Below are 22,487 nucleotides of genomic sequence, written 5' to 3'. Positions count from 1 at the left end.
GTGCTCTACTAAGGAGCAAATACTGTCAGCAATAGGCAGAGAGTCTCTGCAGATGACTGAAGAAAAAAGTGACTAGGACACATCAGGGCATATTCAACACACATACAAGACACCCCATGAGCATCAGTTCCTTGGGACAGGGGATGCTGCACTGAGGCACTACAGTACCTCTTCTTTATAAGGTCATTTTTAAGAACAGGAGATGTAGATGTAGCTAACTTTCCTAAAACACAGAAACAGAGAGACTTAGGCAAAATGAAGAGACAGAAGAACATGTTCCAAATTAAAGAATAGGACAAAATCATATCAAGAGACCTAAGCAAAACAGATATAAGTGTTATACCTGATAGAGAATTTAAAGTAATAATTATAATACTTGCTGGACTTGAGAAAAGAGTGGAAGATATTAGCGAGACCCTTAACAAAAAGATTAAAAAGAATCAAGCAGAGACCAACAACATGATAATTGAAATTAAAAATATACATGATGGAATAAAGAGCAGGTTAGGGGAAGCAGAGGAATAAATTAATAACCCGGAAGACAGGCTAATAGAAAGTATTCAAGCAAAGTCAGTGAGAGAAAAAAATATATGCAAAATGAGAAAGACTTAAGGAAATCTGTGTCTTCATCAAGCATAATAATATTCACAGTATAGATATCCCAGAAGGACAGACAAAAGGGGGCAAAAAATTTATTTGAAGAAATAATAGCTGAAAACATTCCTAATCTGGGGAAAAGAAACAGATATCCAGATCCAGAAAGCAGAGATTCTTCCAACAAAATCAACCTAAGGAGGTCCACACCAAGATACATGGTAATCATAATGAAAAACTTACTGATAAAGAAAAAAATTTTTAAAGTAGCAGGAGAGAAGACAAGAAGATGATGGCAGAATATGAGAACCCTAAACTCACCTCATTCCATGATTATAACGAGGTAACTATCAAATCATCCTAAATATCACAGAAACCAACCTGAAGACTGACAACTACAGGAAGAGGCCACATCAAAGAAGTTAGGAAGTACAGAGATGTGGTTTAGGGGAGAAATGGATCTTGGCTGTGGCAGAGGGAACATAGCTGTGGTCATCGAGAATGGCAGGAGAGAGAAGAGCATGTAGTGGAATGTACAAGGAGAATGTCTCCCCAAAGTAATTGGCTTGGAATAGAAGGGGGCGGGTGCTGAATTTTATGAGTTCTTGCAGCCAGCACGGCTTCAAGCCTACATTTTTAAAGGTCAACAAACTTGGCTAGGATAGAGCCCTGAAGGCAGTGTAGTGTTCTTGGAGGGAAGGCAGGCAAAAATAATTGGGAACATACAGTATGGAAACAGTGATCTGGAGAGTGCTTGGGGCATACAGTGGGGACATTGTTTGCTTTTCTCAGAGCATGTTCCTGAGAGGTAGTACTCACTGAGACACCTCTCTGGGAACAAAGCTGGTTACCAGTTCCATGCCCCACCCCTCAGCATAAACACAGAGCCACCCACAGGAAGTAATGCAGTGTGGACACTGGTGGCCTTGCTTGCTTACCCTAAGCCCTATTCCCCTGTACTCCAGTGAAATTGCCCTTCTCAGTAGTGCTTACCTCAGTCCTGTGCAGTTGGTGCATCCTCCAGAAGACCAGCACAAACACCAGCTTATATCACATCTGCCAATCAGAGAGTTTTGCAGGGCCTCAGTTCCCATGGAGGTGGTGATAGATCTCATTTCCCAAACATATCAGAATACACCTAATTAAAACTCCCCACATTTAGGCCAGGCACTAAACACTGCCAACAGCAGGCAAAGAAATCCTCTGCAATGACTGACTTGAAGGATAGAGCAGACAGAATATAAGAGCAGAAGACAAGAAACACACTGTAGACACTCCCTGAAGCTCTAGGCCCTGAGCAGTACATGACTTCTTCTTCATAAGGCCATTACTTTTAGGTCAAGAGAGGGAAACATAAATGGCTTTTCCAACACACAGAAGAAGGCAGAGTCTTAGAAAAAATGAGAAGACAGAGGAATTTATCCCAAATGAAAGAAGATAAATTTGTGGCCAGACATCTAAGTGAAGCAGATATAAATAAAATGCCTGATGGAGAATATAAAGCAGGGATCATTAGGCTATTCACTAGGCTTGAGAAAAGAATGGAATACATAAGTGAGACCCTTACCACAGAGATAAAAGAGTTAAAGTATTAATCAGAGATGAAAAGTACAAAAAAGAAGGTTAGAAAGATCCTTGATGCAATGAATATCAGACTGGAAGATGCAGAGGGATAAATTAATGACCTGGATGGCAAAATAATGGAAAGCTATAATGCTGAAAAAAAGAGAGAATTATGCAACATGAGAATAGACTTGGGGAACTCAGTAACTCCATCAAAGGTTACAACAGTTGTATTAAAGGAGTCCTAGAAGAAGATGAGAGAAACTGGAACAGAAAATGTATTTGAAGAAATAATCACTGAAAACTTCAATAATCTAGGGAAGAAAACAGACACACAGATCTAGGAGACATAGAGAACTCCCATCAAAATCAACAAAAGGCTGATACCAAGATATATATTTTTTAAAAGATTTTATTTATTTGTCCGAAAGAGAGTGTGTGCACAAGCAGGCAGAGTGGCAGGCAGAGGCAGAGAGAGAAGCAGGCTCCCCGCCAAGCAAGGAGCCTGATGTGGGACTCAATCCCAGGACCTAGGATCATGACCTGAGCCGAAGGCAGCGGCTTAACCCACTGAGCCACCCAGACATCCCTGACATATTATAATTAAATTTACAAAATATAGTGATAAAGAAAAAAAATTTTAAATGCAGCAAGACAATGAACTCTCAACTCTATGGTCAACTAATCTTCAACAGAGCAGGAAAGAACATCCAATGGAAAAAAAGACAGTTTCTTCAGTAAATGGAGCTGGGAAAATTAGACAGCCACCTGCAGAAGAATGAAACTGGACCATTCTCTTACAACATATACAAAGATAAACTCAAAATGGATGAAAGACCTCAGTGTGAGACAGGAATCCATCAAAATCCTGGAGGAGAACACAGGCATTAACTTCTTCCACATCGACCACAGCAAATTCTTGCAAGACATGTTTCTAAAGGCAAGGAAAACAAAAGCAAAAATGAACTTTTGGGACTTCCTCAAGATGAAAAGCTTCTGCACAGCAAAGGAACAGTCAACAAAACTAAGAGGTGACCCATAGAATGGGAATGCAAATGACATTACAGCTAAAGGGCTCATATCCAAGATCTATAAAGAACTCAACACCCAAAATCAAGTAATCCAGTCAAGAAATGGGCAGAAGACATGAACAGACAGTTCTCCAAAGAAGACATACAAATGGCTAACAGACACATGAAAAAATGTTCAGCATCACTGGCCATCAGGGAATACAAATCAAAACCACAATGAGATACCACCTCACACCAGTTAGAATCGCAAAAAATTAAAAGACAGGAAACACCAAATGTTGATGAGGATGTGGAGAAAGGGGACCCTCTTACACTGTTGGTGAGAATGCAAGGTGGTACAGCCATTTTGGAAAACAGTATGGAGATTCCTCAAGAAATTAAAAATAAAGGTACCCTATGACCCAACAATTACATTACTACATGTTTACCCAACGGATACAAACATAGTCATCTGTAGGGGTACCTGCACCCCAATGTTTGTAGCAACAATGTCCACAATAGCCAAGCTGTGGAAGGAGCCAAGAGGTACTTCAATGGCTAAAGAAGATGTGGTTCATATATACAATGGTATATTACTCAGCCATCAGAAAGCATGAATATATAACATTTGCATTGACATGGATGGAACTGGAGGGTATTCTAAGTGAAATAAATCAGAGAAAGACAGTTATCATATGGTTTCACTCATATGTGGAACATAAGAAATAGTGCAGAGGACCATAGGGGAAGAGAGGGAAAACTGAATGGGAAGAAATCATTGAGGGAGACAAACCATATGAGACTCTTGACTCTCAGAAACTGAGAGTTGCTGGAAGGGAGGTGGGTGGAGAAGATGGGGTAACCAGTTGATGGGAATTAAAGAGGGCTCATGATATCATGAGTACTGGGTATTATATTCAACTAATGAATCATTGAACATTATATCAAAAACAAACGATGTACTATACCTTGGCTAACTGACATTAAATAAAAAAAAAAATGGGCAGGAGACATGAACAGTCATTTCTCTATAGAAGACATCTAGATTGCCAACAGACACATTAGAACATATTCAAGATCACCCATCATCAGGGAGATGCAAATCAGAATCACAATGAGATACCACCTCATCCCTGTCAGAATGGCTAAAATAAAAACCTCAAGATACATCAAATATTGGTGAAGATGTGTAGAAAATGGAACCCTGGTGCCCTCACTGTTGATGGGAATGCAAACTGGTGCAGCCACTATGGAAGACAGTATTGCTGTTCCTCAAAATATTAAAAATAGAACTACTGTATGATCCAGGAATCACACTACTGGGTATTTTAACCAAAGAATACAAAAACAGGAATTCAAAGGGATATGAGAACCTCTATGTTTATTGTAGCATTATTTACAATAGCCAAACTATGGAAGCATCCCAAATGTCCGTTGATAAAGAAGATGTTTTATATATATATATATATATAGAGAGAGAGATGTATCTGTAGATCTCTCTCTCTCTCTATATATATATAATATATATAATATATATACATATATGTTATATATTCATATGTGTTACATATATGTATATGTTACATAATATATGTTATGTATATATGTATGTTTCATATATATTACATAATATATGTTACATATATGTTATGTATAAATATATAATTCAGCCATAAACAAGAACAAAATCTTTTCATTTACAACAATGTGGATGGAAATAGAAAGTCTAATGCTAAGCAAAATAAGGCCATCAAAGACAGTTACTGTATGATTTCACTCTCATGTGGAATTTAAAAAACAAAACAAACAGGAACATCTGGGTGGCTCAGTCAGTTAAGTAGGAGCCTTCAGCTCAGGTCTTCATCCCAGGACCCTGTGTTCAGACCCATGTCAGGCTCTACTCAGTGGGGAGCCTGCTTCTCACTCTCCCTTTGCCTCTTCCCTCCACTTGTGCTCTCTCTCTCAAATCAACTTTAAAAAAAGAAAAAAAAAAGAGAGAGAGAGAGAGAGAAACAAGAAACAAGAAGAAACAAACTCTTACCTTTAGAGAGCAAACATTTGGTTACCAGAGGTGAGGTGGGTGGGAAGATGGGTGAAATATTTGAAAGGGGTTAAGAGTACACTTACCACGTGTATCCCAATGTTCACAGCAGCAATACCCACAGTAGCCAAACTCTGGAAAGAGCTAAGATGCCCTTCAAAAGACAAACGGGTAAAGAAGATGTGATTCGTATACACAGTGGAGTATTACTCAGCCATCAAAAAGAATGAATACCCAAGTTTGCATCAACATGGATGGGACTGGAGGAAATTATGCTAAGTGAAATAAGTCAAACCGAGAAAGTAAATTATCATATGATTTCACTTATTTGTGAAACATAAGGAATAGCATGGAGGGCATTAAGAGAAGGAACGGAAAAATGAAGGGGGAGAAATCAGAGTAGGAGATGAACCATGAGGGATTATGGACTCTGGGAAACAAACAGGGTTTTAGCAGGGAGGGGGGTGGGGTGAGCCTGATGATGGGTATTAAGGAGGGCATGAATTGCATGGAGCACAGGGTGTTACAGGAAAACAATGAATCATAGAACACTATATCAAAAACTAATGATGTGCTATATGGTGACTAACATAACATAAAAAAAAGTGCAAATTAAAATTTAAGAAAAGAATGCACTTATCTTTTCTTTTTAAATTTTTAACCATTTTAAAAAATTTTATTATTTTTTAAATTTATTTATTATTTATTTTCAGCATATTCATTATTCAGTATTCAGTATTTTTGCACCACACCCAGTGCTCCATGCAATCCGTGCCCTCTACAATAACCACCACCTGGTACTCTAACCTCCTACCTCCCAGCCACTTCAAACCCCTCAGATTGTTTTTCAGAGTCCATAGTCTCTCATGGTTCACCTCCCCTTCCATTTTCCCCCAACTCCCTCTTCCTCTCTAACTCCCCATGTCCTCCATGCTATTTGTTATGCTCCACAAATAAGTGAAGCCATATGATAATTGACTCTCTCTGCTTGACTTATTTCACTCAGCATAATCTCTTCAAAAAATGGGCAGAAGATATGAACAGACACTTCTTCAATGAAGACATACAAATCGCTATCAGACACATGAAAAAATGTTCATCATCACTAGCCATCAGGGAGATTCAAATTAAAACCACATTGAGATATTACCTTACACCAGTTAGAATGGCCAAAATTAGCAAGACAAAAATGCACTTATCTTGATGGGCACTGAGTAATATATGGTATATCACCATTTGTAACAGTGTGTGTTAACTACACTGGAGTTAAAATTAAAAGAAAAGGAAAAAAAAGCAATAGCCTTCCTTTTTATCCAAAACAACCATTTAGAAACCATATTGGAGAGGATTCTATTTATTTACTTATTTATTTATTTTACTTATTTTATTTAAATTCATTTAGTTAATATATAGTATACCATTATTTACAGATGTAGACTTTATCATCTGTTGCATATAACACCCAGTGCTCATTCCATCAAGTGCCTCCTTAACGCCTATCACCCATTTACCCCATCTCCCCACCCACTTCCCTTCCAACAACCATCAGTTTTTTCCCCATAGTTAAGAGTCTCTTATGGTTTGTCTGTCTCTGATTTCATCTTATTTTATTTTTCCCTCCCTTCCTCTATGATATATGAGTGAAACCATATGATAATTGTCTTTCTCTGACTGACTTATTTTTTTTTTAAAGATTTTATTTATTTATTTGACACAGAGACATCACAAGTAGGCAGAGAGGCAGGTAGAGAGAGAGAAGGAAGCAGGCTCCCTGCTGAGCAGAGAGCCCGATGCGGGGCTCCATCCCAGGACCCTGAGATCACGACCTGAGCCGAAGGCAGCGGCTTAACCCACTGAGCCACCCAGGCGCCCCTCTGACTGACTTATTTCACTTAGCATAATACTGTCCAGTTCCATCCATGTCATTGTAAATGGTATGATTTCGTCCTTTTTGATGACTAGGCAATATTCCATTGTCTATATATACTACATATTCTTACCCACTCATCTGTCAATGGACATCTGGGTTCTTTTCATAGTTTGGGTTGTGGACATTGATGCTATAAATATTGGGGTGCAGGTGCCCCTTTGGATCACTACCTTTGTATCCTTTGGGTAAATACCTAGTAGTGCAATTGCTGGGTTTTAGAGTAGCTCTTTTTTTTTTTTTTTTTTTTTTTTAACTTTTTTGAGGAAACTCCATACTATTTTCCAGAGAGGCTGCACCAACTTGCATTCCCACTAATGATGTAAGACAGTTCCCCTTTCTCTGTATCCTTGCTAACATTTCTTGTTTCCTGACTTGTTAATTTTAACGATTCTGCCTGGTATGAGGTGGTATCTCTTTGTGGTTTTGATTTGTTTTTCCCTGATGTCAAGCAATATTGAGCATTTTTTCGTGTGTAGGGATGATTCTATTTATAATGCTAGAGTAGCATATTTAACAAAAAATAATTTTTTTAATGAAGAAAAACATAGTTTACTGAGGAATATAGATGAATAGTGAAGAAATAGAAATTTATATTTTTGGTTTTGAAGGTTCAGTATTATAAATATTTCAGTTTTCAGTATCTTCCAAATTGATATATAGATTTAAAGGAGTTTATTTCTGGATATAAACAGAATTATTTTTGAGTTTGACAATTATCAGGAAGACAAAAGATATATTGAGATAAGCAACTGGTTAAAATACAAAAGAATGATAAGGATTTGGTGGTTCAAAGATAATGTGTAATGTTACACTATAATAACTAAAGCAATGTGGTTCTGGACTTAGTGCTGAATAAAAAAATCCAGAGACAGATTCAAAGGAATGTAATAATTTAGTATATTACAGTTTTAGTTGTTGAAACTTTTTTATAGAAAGACAAAACAGTCACAAAAAATAAACTGCTATGAATAAGTAGTTCTCATGCAATAGTTTGTGACATATATCAAAATAAGTTGCAGAATGATTTAAGATCCAAAATTAATAAATGGAGTATGAAAATGTTATAGAAGAAACTCTGGGTAACAGACATGGTCTTGGCTAGAGCAAGATTTTCTAAGCATCATACTGCAAAGGAATATTGCAATATATTTGGTTATTATTAATTTAAAACTTTTGTATGATAAAAGATCTGTGAGATATAAAGATAAATGCAAATTCTTAACAGAATGTTTTATATGAAGATCTTCTACAAATCTATAAAAAATATGAATGCCCTTCCACCAAATATTCCCCCAAATAGATACAAACAGGCAGGTCATAACCTAGAAACACATAAGGGCAATAAATGCATATGAATATATTCAACCTCACTAGTTATCAGATAAATGCAACTTTAAAATAACAGTGGAATAGATTTTTTTTTTTACCTGCCATTTCAGTAAAAATTTTTGGAGCAGAAATATCTAATATTTGTGGCTATATCCTGAACTAAGTACTCTTTTATATAATTTTATTACCATGAATTAATACTTCTCTAGAAAATATATAGCAAAAGTTTTGGGACAACATAGGCTTTTCAGTGAATCATTGCAGTTACTAAAGTTTATCATAAAGAAGAAAAGAATGTACAGAGATTTTGTACAGGTATGTATAATATAAAAAATTTTAATACCAACATTTTAAAATTACCAATATGTTCTTAGTAAGAAATTTGCAAAATAAAAGTATACTATTAAATGTACTTCTATTTTCTATTCAGATTTAGATGTACATTTATTATCATTGGAACATATCTATGACTTTATTTAGTAAAAAGCATATCATGTATGTATAGTAGGATAGTATAGATACAAATTTTAAAAATACATATATGCACTGATTATATTTAGAAATAATGAGAAAGGATATATATCAAATGTTAACAGTGAGTTTTCTGTTTGTGGTAAGATTATTTGTGAACTTTATTTTTGTTGATCTAAATAAAAAATTATTAAAAGTGGCATTTAAAGACCTTATATTCTGGAGAAATAAATTATTTTCCACATTTTTAAAGTTATTTGATATTATACATATTAATTACCCTGGTTGCATTCTATCCCCTTTTTTTATGTATATCTTTTATTCACTTTTATTATGCCTCTATAATAATTAGAGCTTTAAAAAAATAATAGGGGATATTCCTGGGATATAAAAATAGCCCTCAATGTGGAAGGCATTTCTTCACTGTTTTTAATTTTAATCTATGGATTAAACTTTGGATTATATCAGTGGTTTAATTAGCTTCCTCCAATTTAGTAAAAATAAAGCTGAGAAGTAATGTGGACATGAACATAGTCTTCTTGAAAGTTGTAATATTGACCAAAAAAGTCACACATAAATCTTGATAAATCATTACTTTTTTAAAAATAGGAAGCTGAAAGAGCTAAGCATCAACTTGACTATTTCCTAAATCAAGGGAAAGAATCACTTAAAAGTGAAGGGAAGACCAAGACAAAAATGGAAATGGGTATTAGTAAAATAAAAGTTGAAGATTCAAAAGATATACCGTTGGAGAGAGGAACAAAGAAATCAGTAGTTACAGATTCAGGTGAACAAAAGACAAGTTCTAAACTCCAAGAACATCTACAGGTAAGGAAATTACGGAAATAGAGTAGAAGACAGAAAAACAGTGATCTTTGCTGTAAGATTATCTTTTATATTGTTGTTTACTTCATTTGTATATATTATTTTTAAAAAATTTCTATGCCCTGTTTCTTTGCTTAGACTGTTTGCCTTGCTAAAGGTAACTTTAGTTATAGCAATTCATTTTCTTCAATACAAATTTGTAAATTAGATATGCATTGATTTTGAATGATGATATAAACACCCGAGATTTGAGAGCTAGAAAAAATAGGAGTTCCTAGACCAAAGATATTTTACTATAAATTAATAAAATTAAATATAAATGCAAAACCATGGGAAAACATTTTTAAATTTATTTTTTTACTTAGTGCAGTTCACACACTGTATTAGTTTCTCGTGTACAACACAGAGATTTGTTTAAGTACGTATGTTATGCTTTGCTCACTACAAGGGTAGCTATTTGTGAGGAAAATTTCTTGAAAAAATGTATTTTTGTTTGTGTTACACAGTGGATTCAGAAGCTCTTTCTTGAACATTCAGATTTATTAATCTATGCCTTGGAAGAAAATAACAGTGTATACATAAGCAACTTTATTGACAAGTAATGGGAAGAGTTAAAGAAGTAAAGCAAAATGGTTGAGAATATTATTATGCTTTTCCTTGTTCTAGCAGGATAGGTCTTATCAGGTCTCTTATTTCTTTAATAGTATTTTATATTCTTTAGTGTCCTTCCTTTTTGTTTTCAGAATAAGAGTTTGTAGTAGAGATAGCATAGTAAACTAGCATATAATAATAATAAAGTAAAATTAAAAGCTAATACTCTAACTTTTTTTAAGGAGACTATCATCACCCAGTAATTTTTCCTTATTTTAATGTTTTTTAAATATAATTTTTTGTTTTTATTTAAATTCCAGTTAACATACAGTGTAATGTTAATATCAGGCATACAATGTAGTGATTCAGCTCTTACATGTAACACCCGGTGCTCATCACAAGCGCGCTCCTTAATCCCCAACACATATTTAACCCATTATATATAATTTTAATTGCAAATTGTGTCAGCTTCTTCTTGAAAAAATAAAAAATGAAAAAATTGCTCTTGGTGAAAAGGAAATTATTATGGTTAGTAGAGTTTTTTTTTGGTTTTTGTTTTTTCTGTGCTAGATTGAATACAAAAGCAAAGTTTTTAGAAATCCAGGTTTCTGTGAACTGGCTTAAGGCAAAGATAAAGTGTGGCAACACAATTTAAAATGTGCTGGTCACTTTATATCCTCTATCATTATAAAATATGCTGGTGATTTTATGTATATGTGCTAGTCATATACAGAATAAGTAATAGATGCTAATCATTTACATAGTAAGAAATAAGTAAGATAGCTATCAGCACCCTGATTTTGAAGATGAAACTGGAGCCTAAAAATTAACTATGCAGCATCATAGTAATGTCGAATTAGACTTCAGACCGAGGTCTTTCTGGCTTCAAAATCACGTCAGGATATCTTCCTTGCTTTTCTCTGTGGCTGCATTTGAAACCTAACTTTGCTAATAGGCTTAGTGTTTTTTTATTCCCCTAAATCCAAAATAAGGCTGTTATATATGACAAGTTAAATAGAAAACATTAAGTTAAAAAGTAAGATGAATTTGGGGGCACCTGGATGGCTCAGTGGGTTAAGCCTCTGCCTTTGGCTTGGGTTGTGATCTTGGGATCCTGGGATCGAGTCCCATATCGGGCACTCTGCGCAGTGGGGAGACTGCTTCCCCCTTTCCTTCTGCCTGCCTCTCTGCCTACTTGTGATCTCTCTCTCTCTCTGCCAAATAAATTAATAAATAATCTTTAAAAAAATAAGGAGTAAGATGAATTTGAAAGAGCAACTTCATTATCCAAAGCATTTTACCAGATAACTTTGTCATCTTCAACCTGGGCAAGTGATTTTTGCTTTCAGTGGTATTATAAATGGATTAACACTCACCTCTCTTCTTATTTATTCAGTTTAACAATCCTTATTAAATACTGGGTGCTTTTGAAACAGAAATCATTACTGAAGTTTTTGATGGACTAGAAGTCATTCAAACTCACTGTCTCTATATTCTTATTGTAATTCTCCATTTAACTGTAATCTTTTCCCCCCAAGCACTATATTAAAACTATTTTTGCCAAGGTCACAACAAATCTACTTGATCTCATTCTGAAGGATGCTTTATACTCTTATCCCACTTACTCTCTTAGTAGTATTTGATCATGTTTGATGATTTCTTTTTTTTTTTAAGAATTTATTTATTTATTTGAGAGAGAGCGAACGAGAGAGAGAGAGAGAGAGAGAGAGCGCGCAGTAGCAGGGGAAGGGGCAGATGGAGAAGGAGAAGCAGACTCCTCACTGAGCAGGGAGCCTAATGTGGGACTTAGTCTCAGGACCCTGGGATCATGACCTGTGTAGAAGGCAGATGCTTAACTGACTGAGCCACCCAGACACCACAACCATTTCTTTTTCTTTTCTTTTCCTTTTTCCTTTCTTTTTTCTTTTTCTTCTCTTTTCTTTATTTGTTTATTTACTTATTTGACAAAGAGAGCAAGCATAAACAGGGGGAGTAGTAGGCAAAGGGAGAGGGAGAAGCAAGTTCTTTGCTGAGCAAGGAGCTTGATGTGGAGCTTGATCCCAGGACCCTGGGATCATGACCTGAGCCAAAGGCAGAGCCTTAACCCACTGAGCCCCCCAGGTTCCCCCTGACCATTTATTTCTTTTTAATGTAGTCTGCATTTTGATTTAGAGACAGAGTAATTATTTTGTTCCCTATATATTTTTCTGGTACTGTGTTTTGTGCTGTCCATTCTTTAACTGTGGTGTTTCTCTGAGTTTTCTCTCTTTCGGAGCACGCTTATGTACTTTTATGGCTTTCAGTGCCAAATAAATCTTATTTCTCTAACCCAGATATCACCTAATTTCTAGGCCCATTATCTTTCAAACAACTTAATTTACCTTCTAGAATGGTCCACAGCAGCTAGAATTCATCATGTCCTAAAATGAACTGAGACCATGACCTGAGCTGAAGGCAGAGGCTTTAACCCATTGAGCCACCCAGGGGCCCGTGTGTTATCTTTTGGGTATATAATAAATTACTCCAAAACTTAGGGGCTTAGACAACAAACATGTACTATTTCACAGTATCTGTGAGTCAGAAATCCAAAAAGAAGGCTTAGCTAGGTCCTCTAGTTCATGGTCTTTCACAAAGTTGCAATCAGACAGTTATCAAAGAAAAGTCAGAGCTAGGCAGTCAAGTGTAAAAACAGTTTTTATTTAAATCCATTGAAGTAGGAGAAAAGAGACCTCAGTATAAAACTGCGTTCAATTCCTAGTACACCATGGGGAAGTAGAAATTTATAGCCAAAGAGTAGGTTGATGGTCAATGAAAAATTACTAAGGGCAACATTGGGGGTGAAAGGAAGATTCTTGCTGAACTGCCCTAATAGGATCTTTGCTGATGATAGGCAAGAGTGATCATCTATAGGGGTACCTGTGTGGCTCAGTTAAGTGAATGTCTTTGGCTTAGGTCGTGATCCCAGGGTCCTAGGATTTAGCCCTGTGTCAGGCTCCCTGCTCAGTAGGAGCCTGCTTCTCCCTCTCCCACTCCTTCTGCTGGGCTCTCTCTCTCTCTCTCTCTCTGTGTCAAATAACTAACTAACTAACTAAATAATATATTTTTTTAAAAGGTGATCAGCTATCACCCGGGGAAGGGAGATCAATCATGGAGAATGGGGCACTGTTGCTAAATTGACTTACCAGGGTTCTTACTAAACCTGGATTTTAAAAGGAAGTGCACAAATGGACTTAGGGGAAGTTTCAAGAACCTAAAAGTTTGGTCAAGCAAAGAATCTTTATCAACCCCCTATCATGTTCAAAGAAAGAAGTGATGTTCTTAAGCCCATTTCTTACTTGGTCACTTTTTGTTCATTACAGACTAGCTGAATCATCTGTTGGGACTTGGTGGTAGAGGCTATTTGCTCAGTGGTGCTAGAAGTCAAGCATGTAATGGCAAAAGTTTCTATGAAAGCAAAAACAAAGATTAATAGTTAAAAACTCAGTTTCTGAATCTAGAGGGAGGCCAGTCAAGAAGATTTCTAGATATTGTGATTTGAATATCTTTGGAGATGGCATTGGGTATTCCAGTGAACTTTCTAAGAGGCCCACACAATCAGCAGGCAATAAGGCTACTCATTCATGATCTATCATGAATCTGTCATGGTGATTTTCTTGAAGTTTATGGAGCCTTCCAGCTTCAGCTTGGAGACCTTCAGGGAAAGGGCAGTTCTTGTTCTCAGTGATTTTAAGTCAAAAGGCAGAAAAATTGAAACATTAACTTGAAAAGTTGTAACCAGGTAGAGGAAACTAGAGTTCTGGATTTAGTGTAGTTCATAGGTGGATAATAAAGACTTAAAAACAATGAATAGGACTAAAATTAAACACCCACAATGGTATGTTTTTCATTTAAACATAATTTATCTGTGATCCTTACCAGTTCTAGCAAAGATAAAGTAAGAAAGATTCATTTATAATATAAATCATCTCATTAAAATTGACTTGATCATTTATACAAGTGCAGCAAGAATAGTAACTGACCACATAGGTCATTTGTGTTTGCTTTGCTGGAATTTTTCATAAGAAATTGCAGGTTGGACTTTTAGAAACTTCTTGAGGCTAGGAAGCCAAACCAAGGATTCTCAATCAGGCTTCCAAGACAATATCTACAGACTTGGATGAATTCCTCTTTTCTAGAGGTCTCCAAGATATCCTGAGATTCCTGAGCCTGCCAGGAAGTAGCTTTCCTTGCTCATCTGTATGGTCAGAAACCATATAAGAAAGATACTGGGCAGATTTTTGAAGGAGGCTTTATTGGCTCCATAAAATCAACCTTAGTTTCTTAAGGCAGCCTGGCCATATCTGATTTTTTACATCATTCTCAAATGTGACCCAGCAGTCAAATTCTTGGTAATATAACCAATGTTCCCAATTGTGTTCTGTTTCATAGAGAACAGATTCCTATTTTACTTATGCAAATAACTATGTTGCCATAGAAATAAGAATACTAAAAAGAGTTTCCAAATTTAGAGGGTTTAGATTAGAGAGAAAAAGTAATTCAATCTTTGTTCCCAAAGTATACTTTATCAAACTGCTGCAAGTTATAGATAGCTTAAGACAATAGAGAAGAATATTTCCTTAAATCTGAAAAAAAAAATCAGGAAGCAGCTATGTTTCAAAGGGTCATCGAAAAAATTAATCATCCTCATCAGTTTATTCAGCCCTTTCTTATTAGTTCAGTTCTTGTTCTACTTGATCTTGTGTTAGCAGTTTTATTAATCCATTAGTTTCTTTATTAGTTACTGAAATTCTTATTAGTCCAGTAGCATGGTCTCAAAGTCACTCAAGTGGTACCATCATCATGGTGCATTCTCACCTGTAGCTGATTATAAACACTTTCAGAAAAGAATGAAAGTAAAACAATAACTGTCTGTGAATGATAAATAACAGAATGGTCAAGATAAAAATCTGTTGAGAATTCATTGCAGTGGAATTGACAAGGATATTTTTCTATGACATAAAATATTTTAACATAATAAGCAGACAGTGAAGGTACTGAAAATTTTCAAGAACTTCAGACAATTTCTGGAATACTTATATTAGTAACATGTAGCCATACATACATAACTTATGATGGTTTATCTTATTTGACAGTATTTTCCACATGGTTTAATATACTGCATAAATATAATTAAACCTCTCTTTTACAAGGTGAAAGACATCCTTTTGAGATTTTCCAGGGACCCTCTGGGAAATTTTAAAAATAGTTTGAGGTCAAAAGACTTCATTTAGCATTTGATTTGGGGATATTGTTAAACATTAAAAGGTCTGAATATTTGACAAAATAGGATCACAGTTTATTTAGTTATTTAACAAATGTAACAATAAAATATTTAAAAGGTAAATATAGAAGGTTACTTGATTGTTAAAAAAAAAAAACAACCCATAGCTTTTCAATATTGAGATTTGATTTTCTTAAGTGATTCAATAATTGATAAGGACAATATGAAGTACAGGAAATTATTTTGATACAACACGGATTATTGTTTTTTAGGCAGATGCCTGAAGAGATAAAGAAAAACCTTTCATAATCTCTTACCAAGAGAAGATCATCAGTCCAAGAAAACTGTCCTTTCAACAGGGACAAAATAGAATCCTAGTTTTGTACTAATGTACTTTTGATATTAATGCACCTTAAAAAATATAAATAAATCCATTCCAATATTACCTAGCTTGGTCATACATAAATTTCCCTTTCTAAGATTCCTTTTGCACCACTTTTTCTTTTAAAAATCCATTCAACTTGTGTTTGGCAATTAATGTTTCAATATTTTATCTTACTTGGAAATGATCTAGCTCATCAATGACAATTATATAACTTAGTATAGCTTTTTAAAGTTTCACGTTACCAAAAATATTTTTAAAACTTTTAAAGTAGCTATGTTATGAAATATAATTATTGTTGAAAAGTTTACTTTTAAACTTTTATTCCATTTTTATCTATTTAATTATTTTTAACTATTATGCTTGAATTGCTCATGAAAATTATATCGGAAGTCAAAGCTAGTCCTCATTTTACTATTTTTCTTGCTAATAAATCAGTTAAGTATCAAATATATCACAGATGCAAAGGAGCTAAATAATTAAACATATGGTTCATTCCTCTTTTTTTTAAGCTGCTGTGTTTGGCATGTATGAAGCAATTCATTTTTTAAATTTAAATTCAATTTACTTGACATATGGTGTATTATTAGTTTCAGGATAGAATTTAGTGATTCATCATTTGCATATAGTACCCACTACTCATTACATCAAATACCCTCCTTATTGTTCAACTACCCTAACCCCTACACATCTCCCCTCCAGCAACCCTCAGTTTTTCCATATAATTAAGAGTCTCTTTTGGTTTGCCTCCCTCTGTTTTTTTCTGTTTTTATCTTGTATTATTTTTCCTTCTCTTCCTCTATATTCCTCTTTTTTGTTTCTTAAATTCCACATATGAGTGAAATCATATGGTATTTGTCTTTCTGACTTATTTTGCTTCACCTAATACCCTCTAGTGCCATCCACATTATCGCAGATAGCAAGATTTCATTCTTTTTGATGGCTGAATAATATTCCATTATATATGTGTATGTGTGTGTGTGTGTGTACACACACATATATATAATGTGTACACACACACACACACACACACCCCATATCTTCTTTACCCATTCATCTGTCAATGGATATCTGGGCTCTTTCCATAGTTTGATTATTGTGGACATTGCTGCTAGAAACTTTGGAAAGAGGCTGGCTCTTTCCATAGTTACATGGGCCTCTTGGAATCACTATGTTTGTATCCTTTGGATAAATATTTAGTAGTTCACTTGCTGGTTTGTAGGGTAGTTCTGGTTTTGACTTTTTGAGGAAACTCCATACTGTTTCCCAGAGTGGCTGCACGAGTTTGCATTCCTACTAACTGTGTAAGAGGATTCCCCTTTCTCCACATCCTCACCAACATCTGATTGCTTCCTGAGTTGTTTCCTTTAGCCATTCTGACTGGTGTGAACTGGTTTCATTGTGATTTTGATTTGTATTTCCCTGATGCTGAGTGATGATTTTTTCATGTGTCTGTTAGCCATTTGTGTTTCTTCTTTGGAGAAATGTCCACTTATGTCTTCTACCCATTTCTTGACTGGATTATTTGTTTTTTGGGTGGTGAGTTTGATAAGTTCTTTATAGAGTTTGTATAGTAGCCCTTTATCTGATATGTCATTTGTGAATATCTCCTCCCATTCCATAGGTTACCTTTTAGTTTTGTTCGTTTTTTTTCCTTCTCTGTGAGGAGACTTTTTATCCTGATGAAGTCCTAACAGTTCATTTTTCCTTTTTTTTCCCCATGCCTTTGGAGAGGTGTTCAGGAAGAAGTTTCTGTGGCTGAGGTCAGAAAAGTTGCTAGCTGTGTTCTTCCCTAGGATTTTGATGGTTTTCTTTCTCTCATTTAGGTCTTTCATCCATTTTGAATTTATTTTTTAGTATGGTATAAGGAAATGGTCCCATTTCATTCTTCTGCATATGGCTGTCCAATTTCCCCAACACTTTTTTTTAAGAGACTATCTTTTTTCCATTGGGTATTCTTTCCTGCTTTGTCAAAGATTGGCTGACTGTAGAGTTGATGATCCATTTCTGCGTTCTCTATTTTGGTCCATTGATCTATATGTCTCTTTCTGTGCCAGTACCATTTTGTCTTGATGATCACAGCTTTGTACTAGAGCCTGAAGTGTGGCATTGTGATGCCACCAGCTTTGGTTTTCTTTTTCAACATCCCTCTAGCTATTTGGGGTCTTTTCAGATTTTACAGATTTTAGGATTGTTTGTTCCAGCTCTCTGAAAAATTCTGGTGGTATTTTCATAGGGATTATGTTGAATGTGTAGATTGCTTTGGATGGCATATACATTTTAACAATATTTGTTCTTCCAGTCCATAAGCATGGAATGTTTTCCCATTTCTTTTTGTGTTTCTCAATTTCTTTCATACGTTTTTTTATAGTTTTCAGAATACAGATCTTTTACATGCCTGGTTAGGTTTATTCCTAGATATCTTTTTTTTTTTTAAGATTTTATTTATTTTATTTATTTAACAGACAGAGATCACAAGTAGGCAGAGAGGCAGGTAGAGAGAGAGGAAGGGAAGCAGCCTCCCCACTGAGCAGAGAGCCCGCCACAGGGCTCGATCCCAGGGATCCCTGGGATTATGACCCGAGATTTTACTCAGAGGCTTTAACCCTCTGGGCCACCCAGGCACCCCTATCTTATGGTTTTTGATGCAATTGTAAACAGGATTGATTTCCTTGATTTCTCTTTCTGCCACTTCATGATTAGTGTATAGAAATGCAGTAGTGCATCAGTTTTGTATCCTGTGACTTTGAAGCAATCCATTTTTTAAAATATTTTTTTATTTCTTTTCATCATAACAGTATTCATTGTTTTTGCACCACACCCAGTGCTCACTTTATATTTTTATTTGAATTGTGTTTCTGGCAACTAGCATAAGCTGAGATTACATGTTTGTCAATATTTCTGGAGGAGACTTTTTTTGCTTTGATTTTTTATTTCTATTTTTAAAGATTTTATTTATTTATTTATTTGACAGAAAAAGAGATCACAAGTAGGCAGAGAGGCAGAGGGGGAGAGGGAAGCAGGCTCCCTGCTGAGCACAGAGCCCAGTGTGGGACCCAGGACCCTGAGATCAAGACTTTAGTCAAAGGCAGAGACTTAATCCCCTGAGCCACCCAGGCGCCCCTTGATATGTAATCTCATGGAGATGTGGACTGAGTTTTAGGTGAGTGACCAAGAAGAGGTCTAGTGGCTATCTGCCTCATCAAGTGAACAGAATGCTAATTTTTTAAAAAAATTTTTTTCTTTTTTTTTTTTCCAAATAGCATCTTTCTCTCATTTCAGTCTGAAATGGTTGCTTTTGGTGCTCTGACTCTGTTGAGTCTCTTCATAGGGAGTATGGGGGTTTAATGTTTAAGTGACTATAGGGAACTGAGGGACTCAAGTGGGAAAGGGAAAGTCTGGCAGGGGAGGCAGAAGGATGAGGGAGGTTAGTGGTTAAGGAGGGACCTACGAAAGGATTCAAGAGAACATTACTAGAGATTGAAGGTGATAAAAAGAGGAAGGAGAAGCATTAGTAATGGGTTTCAAAGGTTTTCAATCAATTGAAAAGCTCCCACGTTCTTAACTAATGGTACCTTTATACTTAAACAGAAAACCTAGGACTCAAGCATAGCTTATGTTCTTTAGAGATTAGCCTCTTATAAATGGAGGCTGGCTCTTTCCATAGTTTGATTATTGTGGACATTGCTGCTATAAACTTTTGGGTACATGGGCCTCTTTGAATCGCTAACCTAACCAGATTTTGGAGTATACTCAGAATCTTAAGAATAAAAATCTGTCCCTACTAGTTTCAGTGGACATTTGCATAGAACAGTGGTTTAGGAGTTGAACTCACCAATGGATCCTCAATCAGTCAGCCATGAGTGAAAACAAAGGCTTAAAAAATGTGCAAAAATTGAGGTCCTGGATGGGTGTTCTGGAGTCTGGTGAAGAATCTAATCCTATCTGAGTCACAGAACTATAATTGTTAAAGAAAAACAAGAGTTGGGCAGTAGTTGAAGTCATAAAATCAGATTATCAGTGTCAATGTCGGCCTTGGCTGCATTTGTCTCAACACCTAACTGGAGGAGGATATACTTCTGGGCTCAGTATATACTCATATAACTCTTGTTGGGCCTCAGATATTTGCTGGATATTGCTTGGAGACATCAGTTCCTTGCCAGGGAGGCCTTTCCATAAAGCCACTTACAACATGGAAGCAAGGGCAGAAACAGGGAGAAAAGGAGGGAAAGCATCAGGGAGGGAGGGAGGAAGCTAGAATCTACTCTCAGAAGTGATATCCTATCACTTTTGCCATTTCATTAGAAGTGGAAGTAGTCACCAAGGCCAGTCCAAACACAGCAGAGGGAAATACAACAGGCATGAATGCCATGAAACAAGGATCACTGGAAGTTATTTTGGAGACTACCTTCAAGTAGATTGATTGTGAAAACCATTGAATTGAATGCTAAGTGAAGCAGTTTGGTCTTCAGTGGTCAGAAAGAAAAGAACTGCTTTGTATTGATCCTATAATTCATAAGGTCTTACCTATATATTATAACTATAAATATATTTCTTTTCTTTCTTTCTTTTTTTTTTTTTTTTTGCTGATATAACTGTCTTAGGCATTACAATGCTTCGTTTGGCTGTGGAGTTGTGATATTTCTAATATCAAGAGAGGGTTTTCTCAAATGAGGTGGTATGCTCCCAGTATTCTTGGGCCTGGCTTCATAGGGAAACCAGGTTATCACCCTGTGCTACTGGTGATCCAAACTTAAAATTTAAAAAGAGTGAAAGAAAAATATTTAGAAGTCTTACTACTGGACATTAGGTTACATTACACAAAAAGGTCTGTCATATGTGTATCTTAATGACATATGTGAGAAGTAGTTCTTCTTTGTTTTTGTATCTGTTTTTAAAGTTGCTTATTGGAATAGGAGTTTAGAGGTTAGGGTAAGACCTATTATCATTTTTTTTTTAATTAGAGGTTAGGGTAAGACCTATTATCATTCCTATATGTCAGGAGCTGAAACCCTTAGTTATAGGAGTTTGATAATACTTTATAAACATGGTAGAGTAAAATGAGATAGTGTTTATCAAATGCTTTTGAATATCATGAAGCACTATCTGAATATTAGGTTTTATCTTCCTTCAGTTATATCTAGTTATCTGTGTAGTCCATATGAAAACCCATGGTGTTATATTTCTTAACATATAGGCTAACTCTTGTCACTTGTAGGCCCAGAACGTGTAATGGCTCACATACAATAGAAAATTATTTCCTCATGTAAATATTTCCAGGAAGTTCAGAGTCTATGTTTGTGTTAGGGAGTCCTGCTCTACACAGTCATTCAGGTATACTGGCATATGGAGTTTTTGCCATTTGACATTGACTTTCTGGGCCACATTGGGCATAGAAATCCAGCTACTAGAGAAGAAGATAGAAAACCAAATATGAGTCAGTTTTCACTGACCCAGCTGGAAGTGTGGTACACACCACTTCCTCTCATAATTAATTTATCACATTTAACTGTAGGAGGAGCTTAGAGATATAGACCGATAATGTGCCTTAAGAAAAGAAAATTAGTTTGTTGAACATCGGAAATCTTTGACACAGGTGAGTAAAGATAAAGCTAACTAATCTCTGTATGAAGGAAACTGAGTTAGGTAAAATTCAGGCCTGGGATAAAATCTAGAATCCTCATTATGCTATAGAAAAACATGTTATCTTCCCAAGGGATATAAGTTATTAATAAAATCATACTCTTGAGGTCATTGGTTTCTTTTATTTTTGATCACACACCTCAGTAAGTATATTTTGAGCATGCATTCTCGATATAATTTTACAATTTTTTTAAATTAAAAAAAATTTAAGTATCATGTAAGTATACTGTGTGTTAATACCACTATTTTAGTATATTCTCTTGGCATTTGAATTATAAATACTTCAAAAAGAATACTGAAAAAATTAAATAATTATGTAGTACATATGTTTAAAATAATGTTTATTTACTATCAATATAAAGCCCTCTTTGCACTCATTAAGAAATATAATTTTGGTTACTACTAGTTCATATTCTACAGTGTTTCCTCCAGTGCCAGGTATGATCATTTCTTAGCTTTTTTGATACCTTAATCTTATAAAATTATCATATTTAAAAGCCTGTTTTTGAATATTTTTCTAGATAATTTAGTAAAAACATTTGTTGTACATGCTTAGTGTATTTAAATTTAATATTTTTTATCACAGATCTCAAATGTCCCAAATGGAAGCCCACTTGACAAAAGGTAAAACATTAAAAAATATTCTTTTTCTAATCTTTATTGCTTTATATACCTAAATGGCAAAATAGCCTTTCTAAATTCAGTATCATAAGATTCCTTGACTTGTATTTTTGCTTAAACATTTTACTCTTCAAAACTAATTTTAAATAGAAAATGTTTAAAACTTTAGATGTTGTCAAAGATCAACAGATTGGATGCTGTGAAAATAGAAAATTTTAAGTGAAAAA

The 22,487-nt window shown here is 35.3% G+C and overlaps 1 protein-coding gene across 1 annotated transcript in view; it reads left to right on the top strand.

Annotated features, from left to right (window-relative positions):
- CCDC7 (coiled-coil domain containing 7) overlaps positions 1–22,487 on the top strand; it is a 431,686-nt gene that overhangs the window by 120,964 nt on the left and 288,235 nt on the right. Inside the window, exons 17-18 of the mRNA XM_082742485.1 lie at positions 9,548–9,766; positions 22,226–22,263. Coding sequence (XP_082598611.1) covers positions 9,548–9,766; positions 22,226–22,263 — 257 coding nt within the window. The remainder of the gene's footprint in view (positions 1–9,547; positions 9,767–22,225; positions 22,264–22,487) is intronic.

The sequence above is a fragment of the Mustela nivalis genome (genome assembly GCF_964662115.1).
Source record: "Mustela nivalis genome assembly, chromosome: 7".
NCBI classification, from domain to species: domain Eukaryota; kingdom Metazoa; phylum Chordata; class Mammalia; order Carnivora; family Mustelidae; genus Mustela; species Mustela nivalis.
Note: the sequence above shows the minus strand (reverse complement) of the source record. Positions and strands in the feature narration are given on the sequence as shown.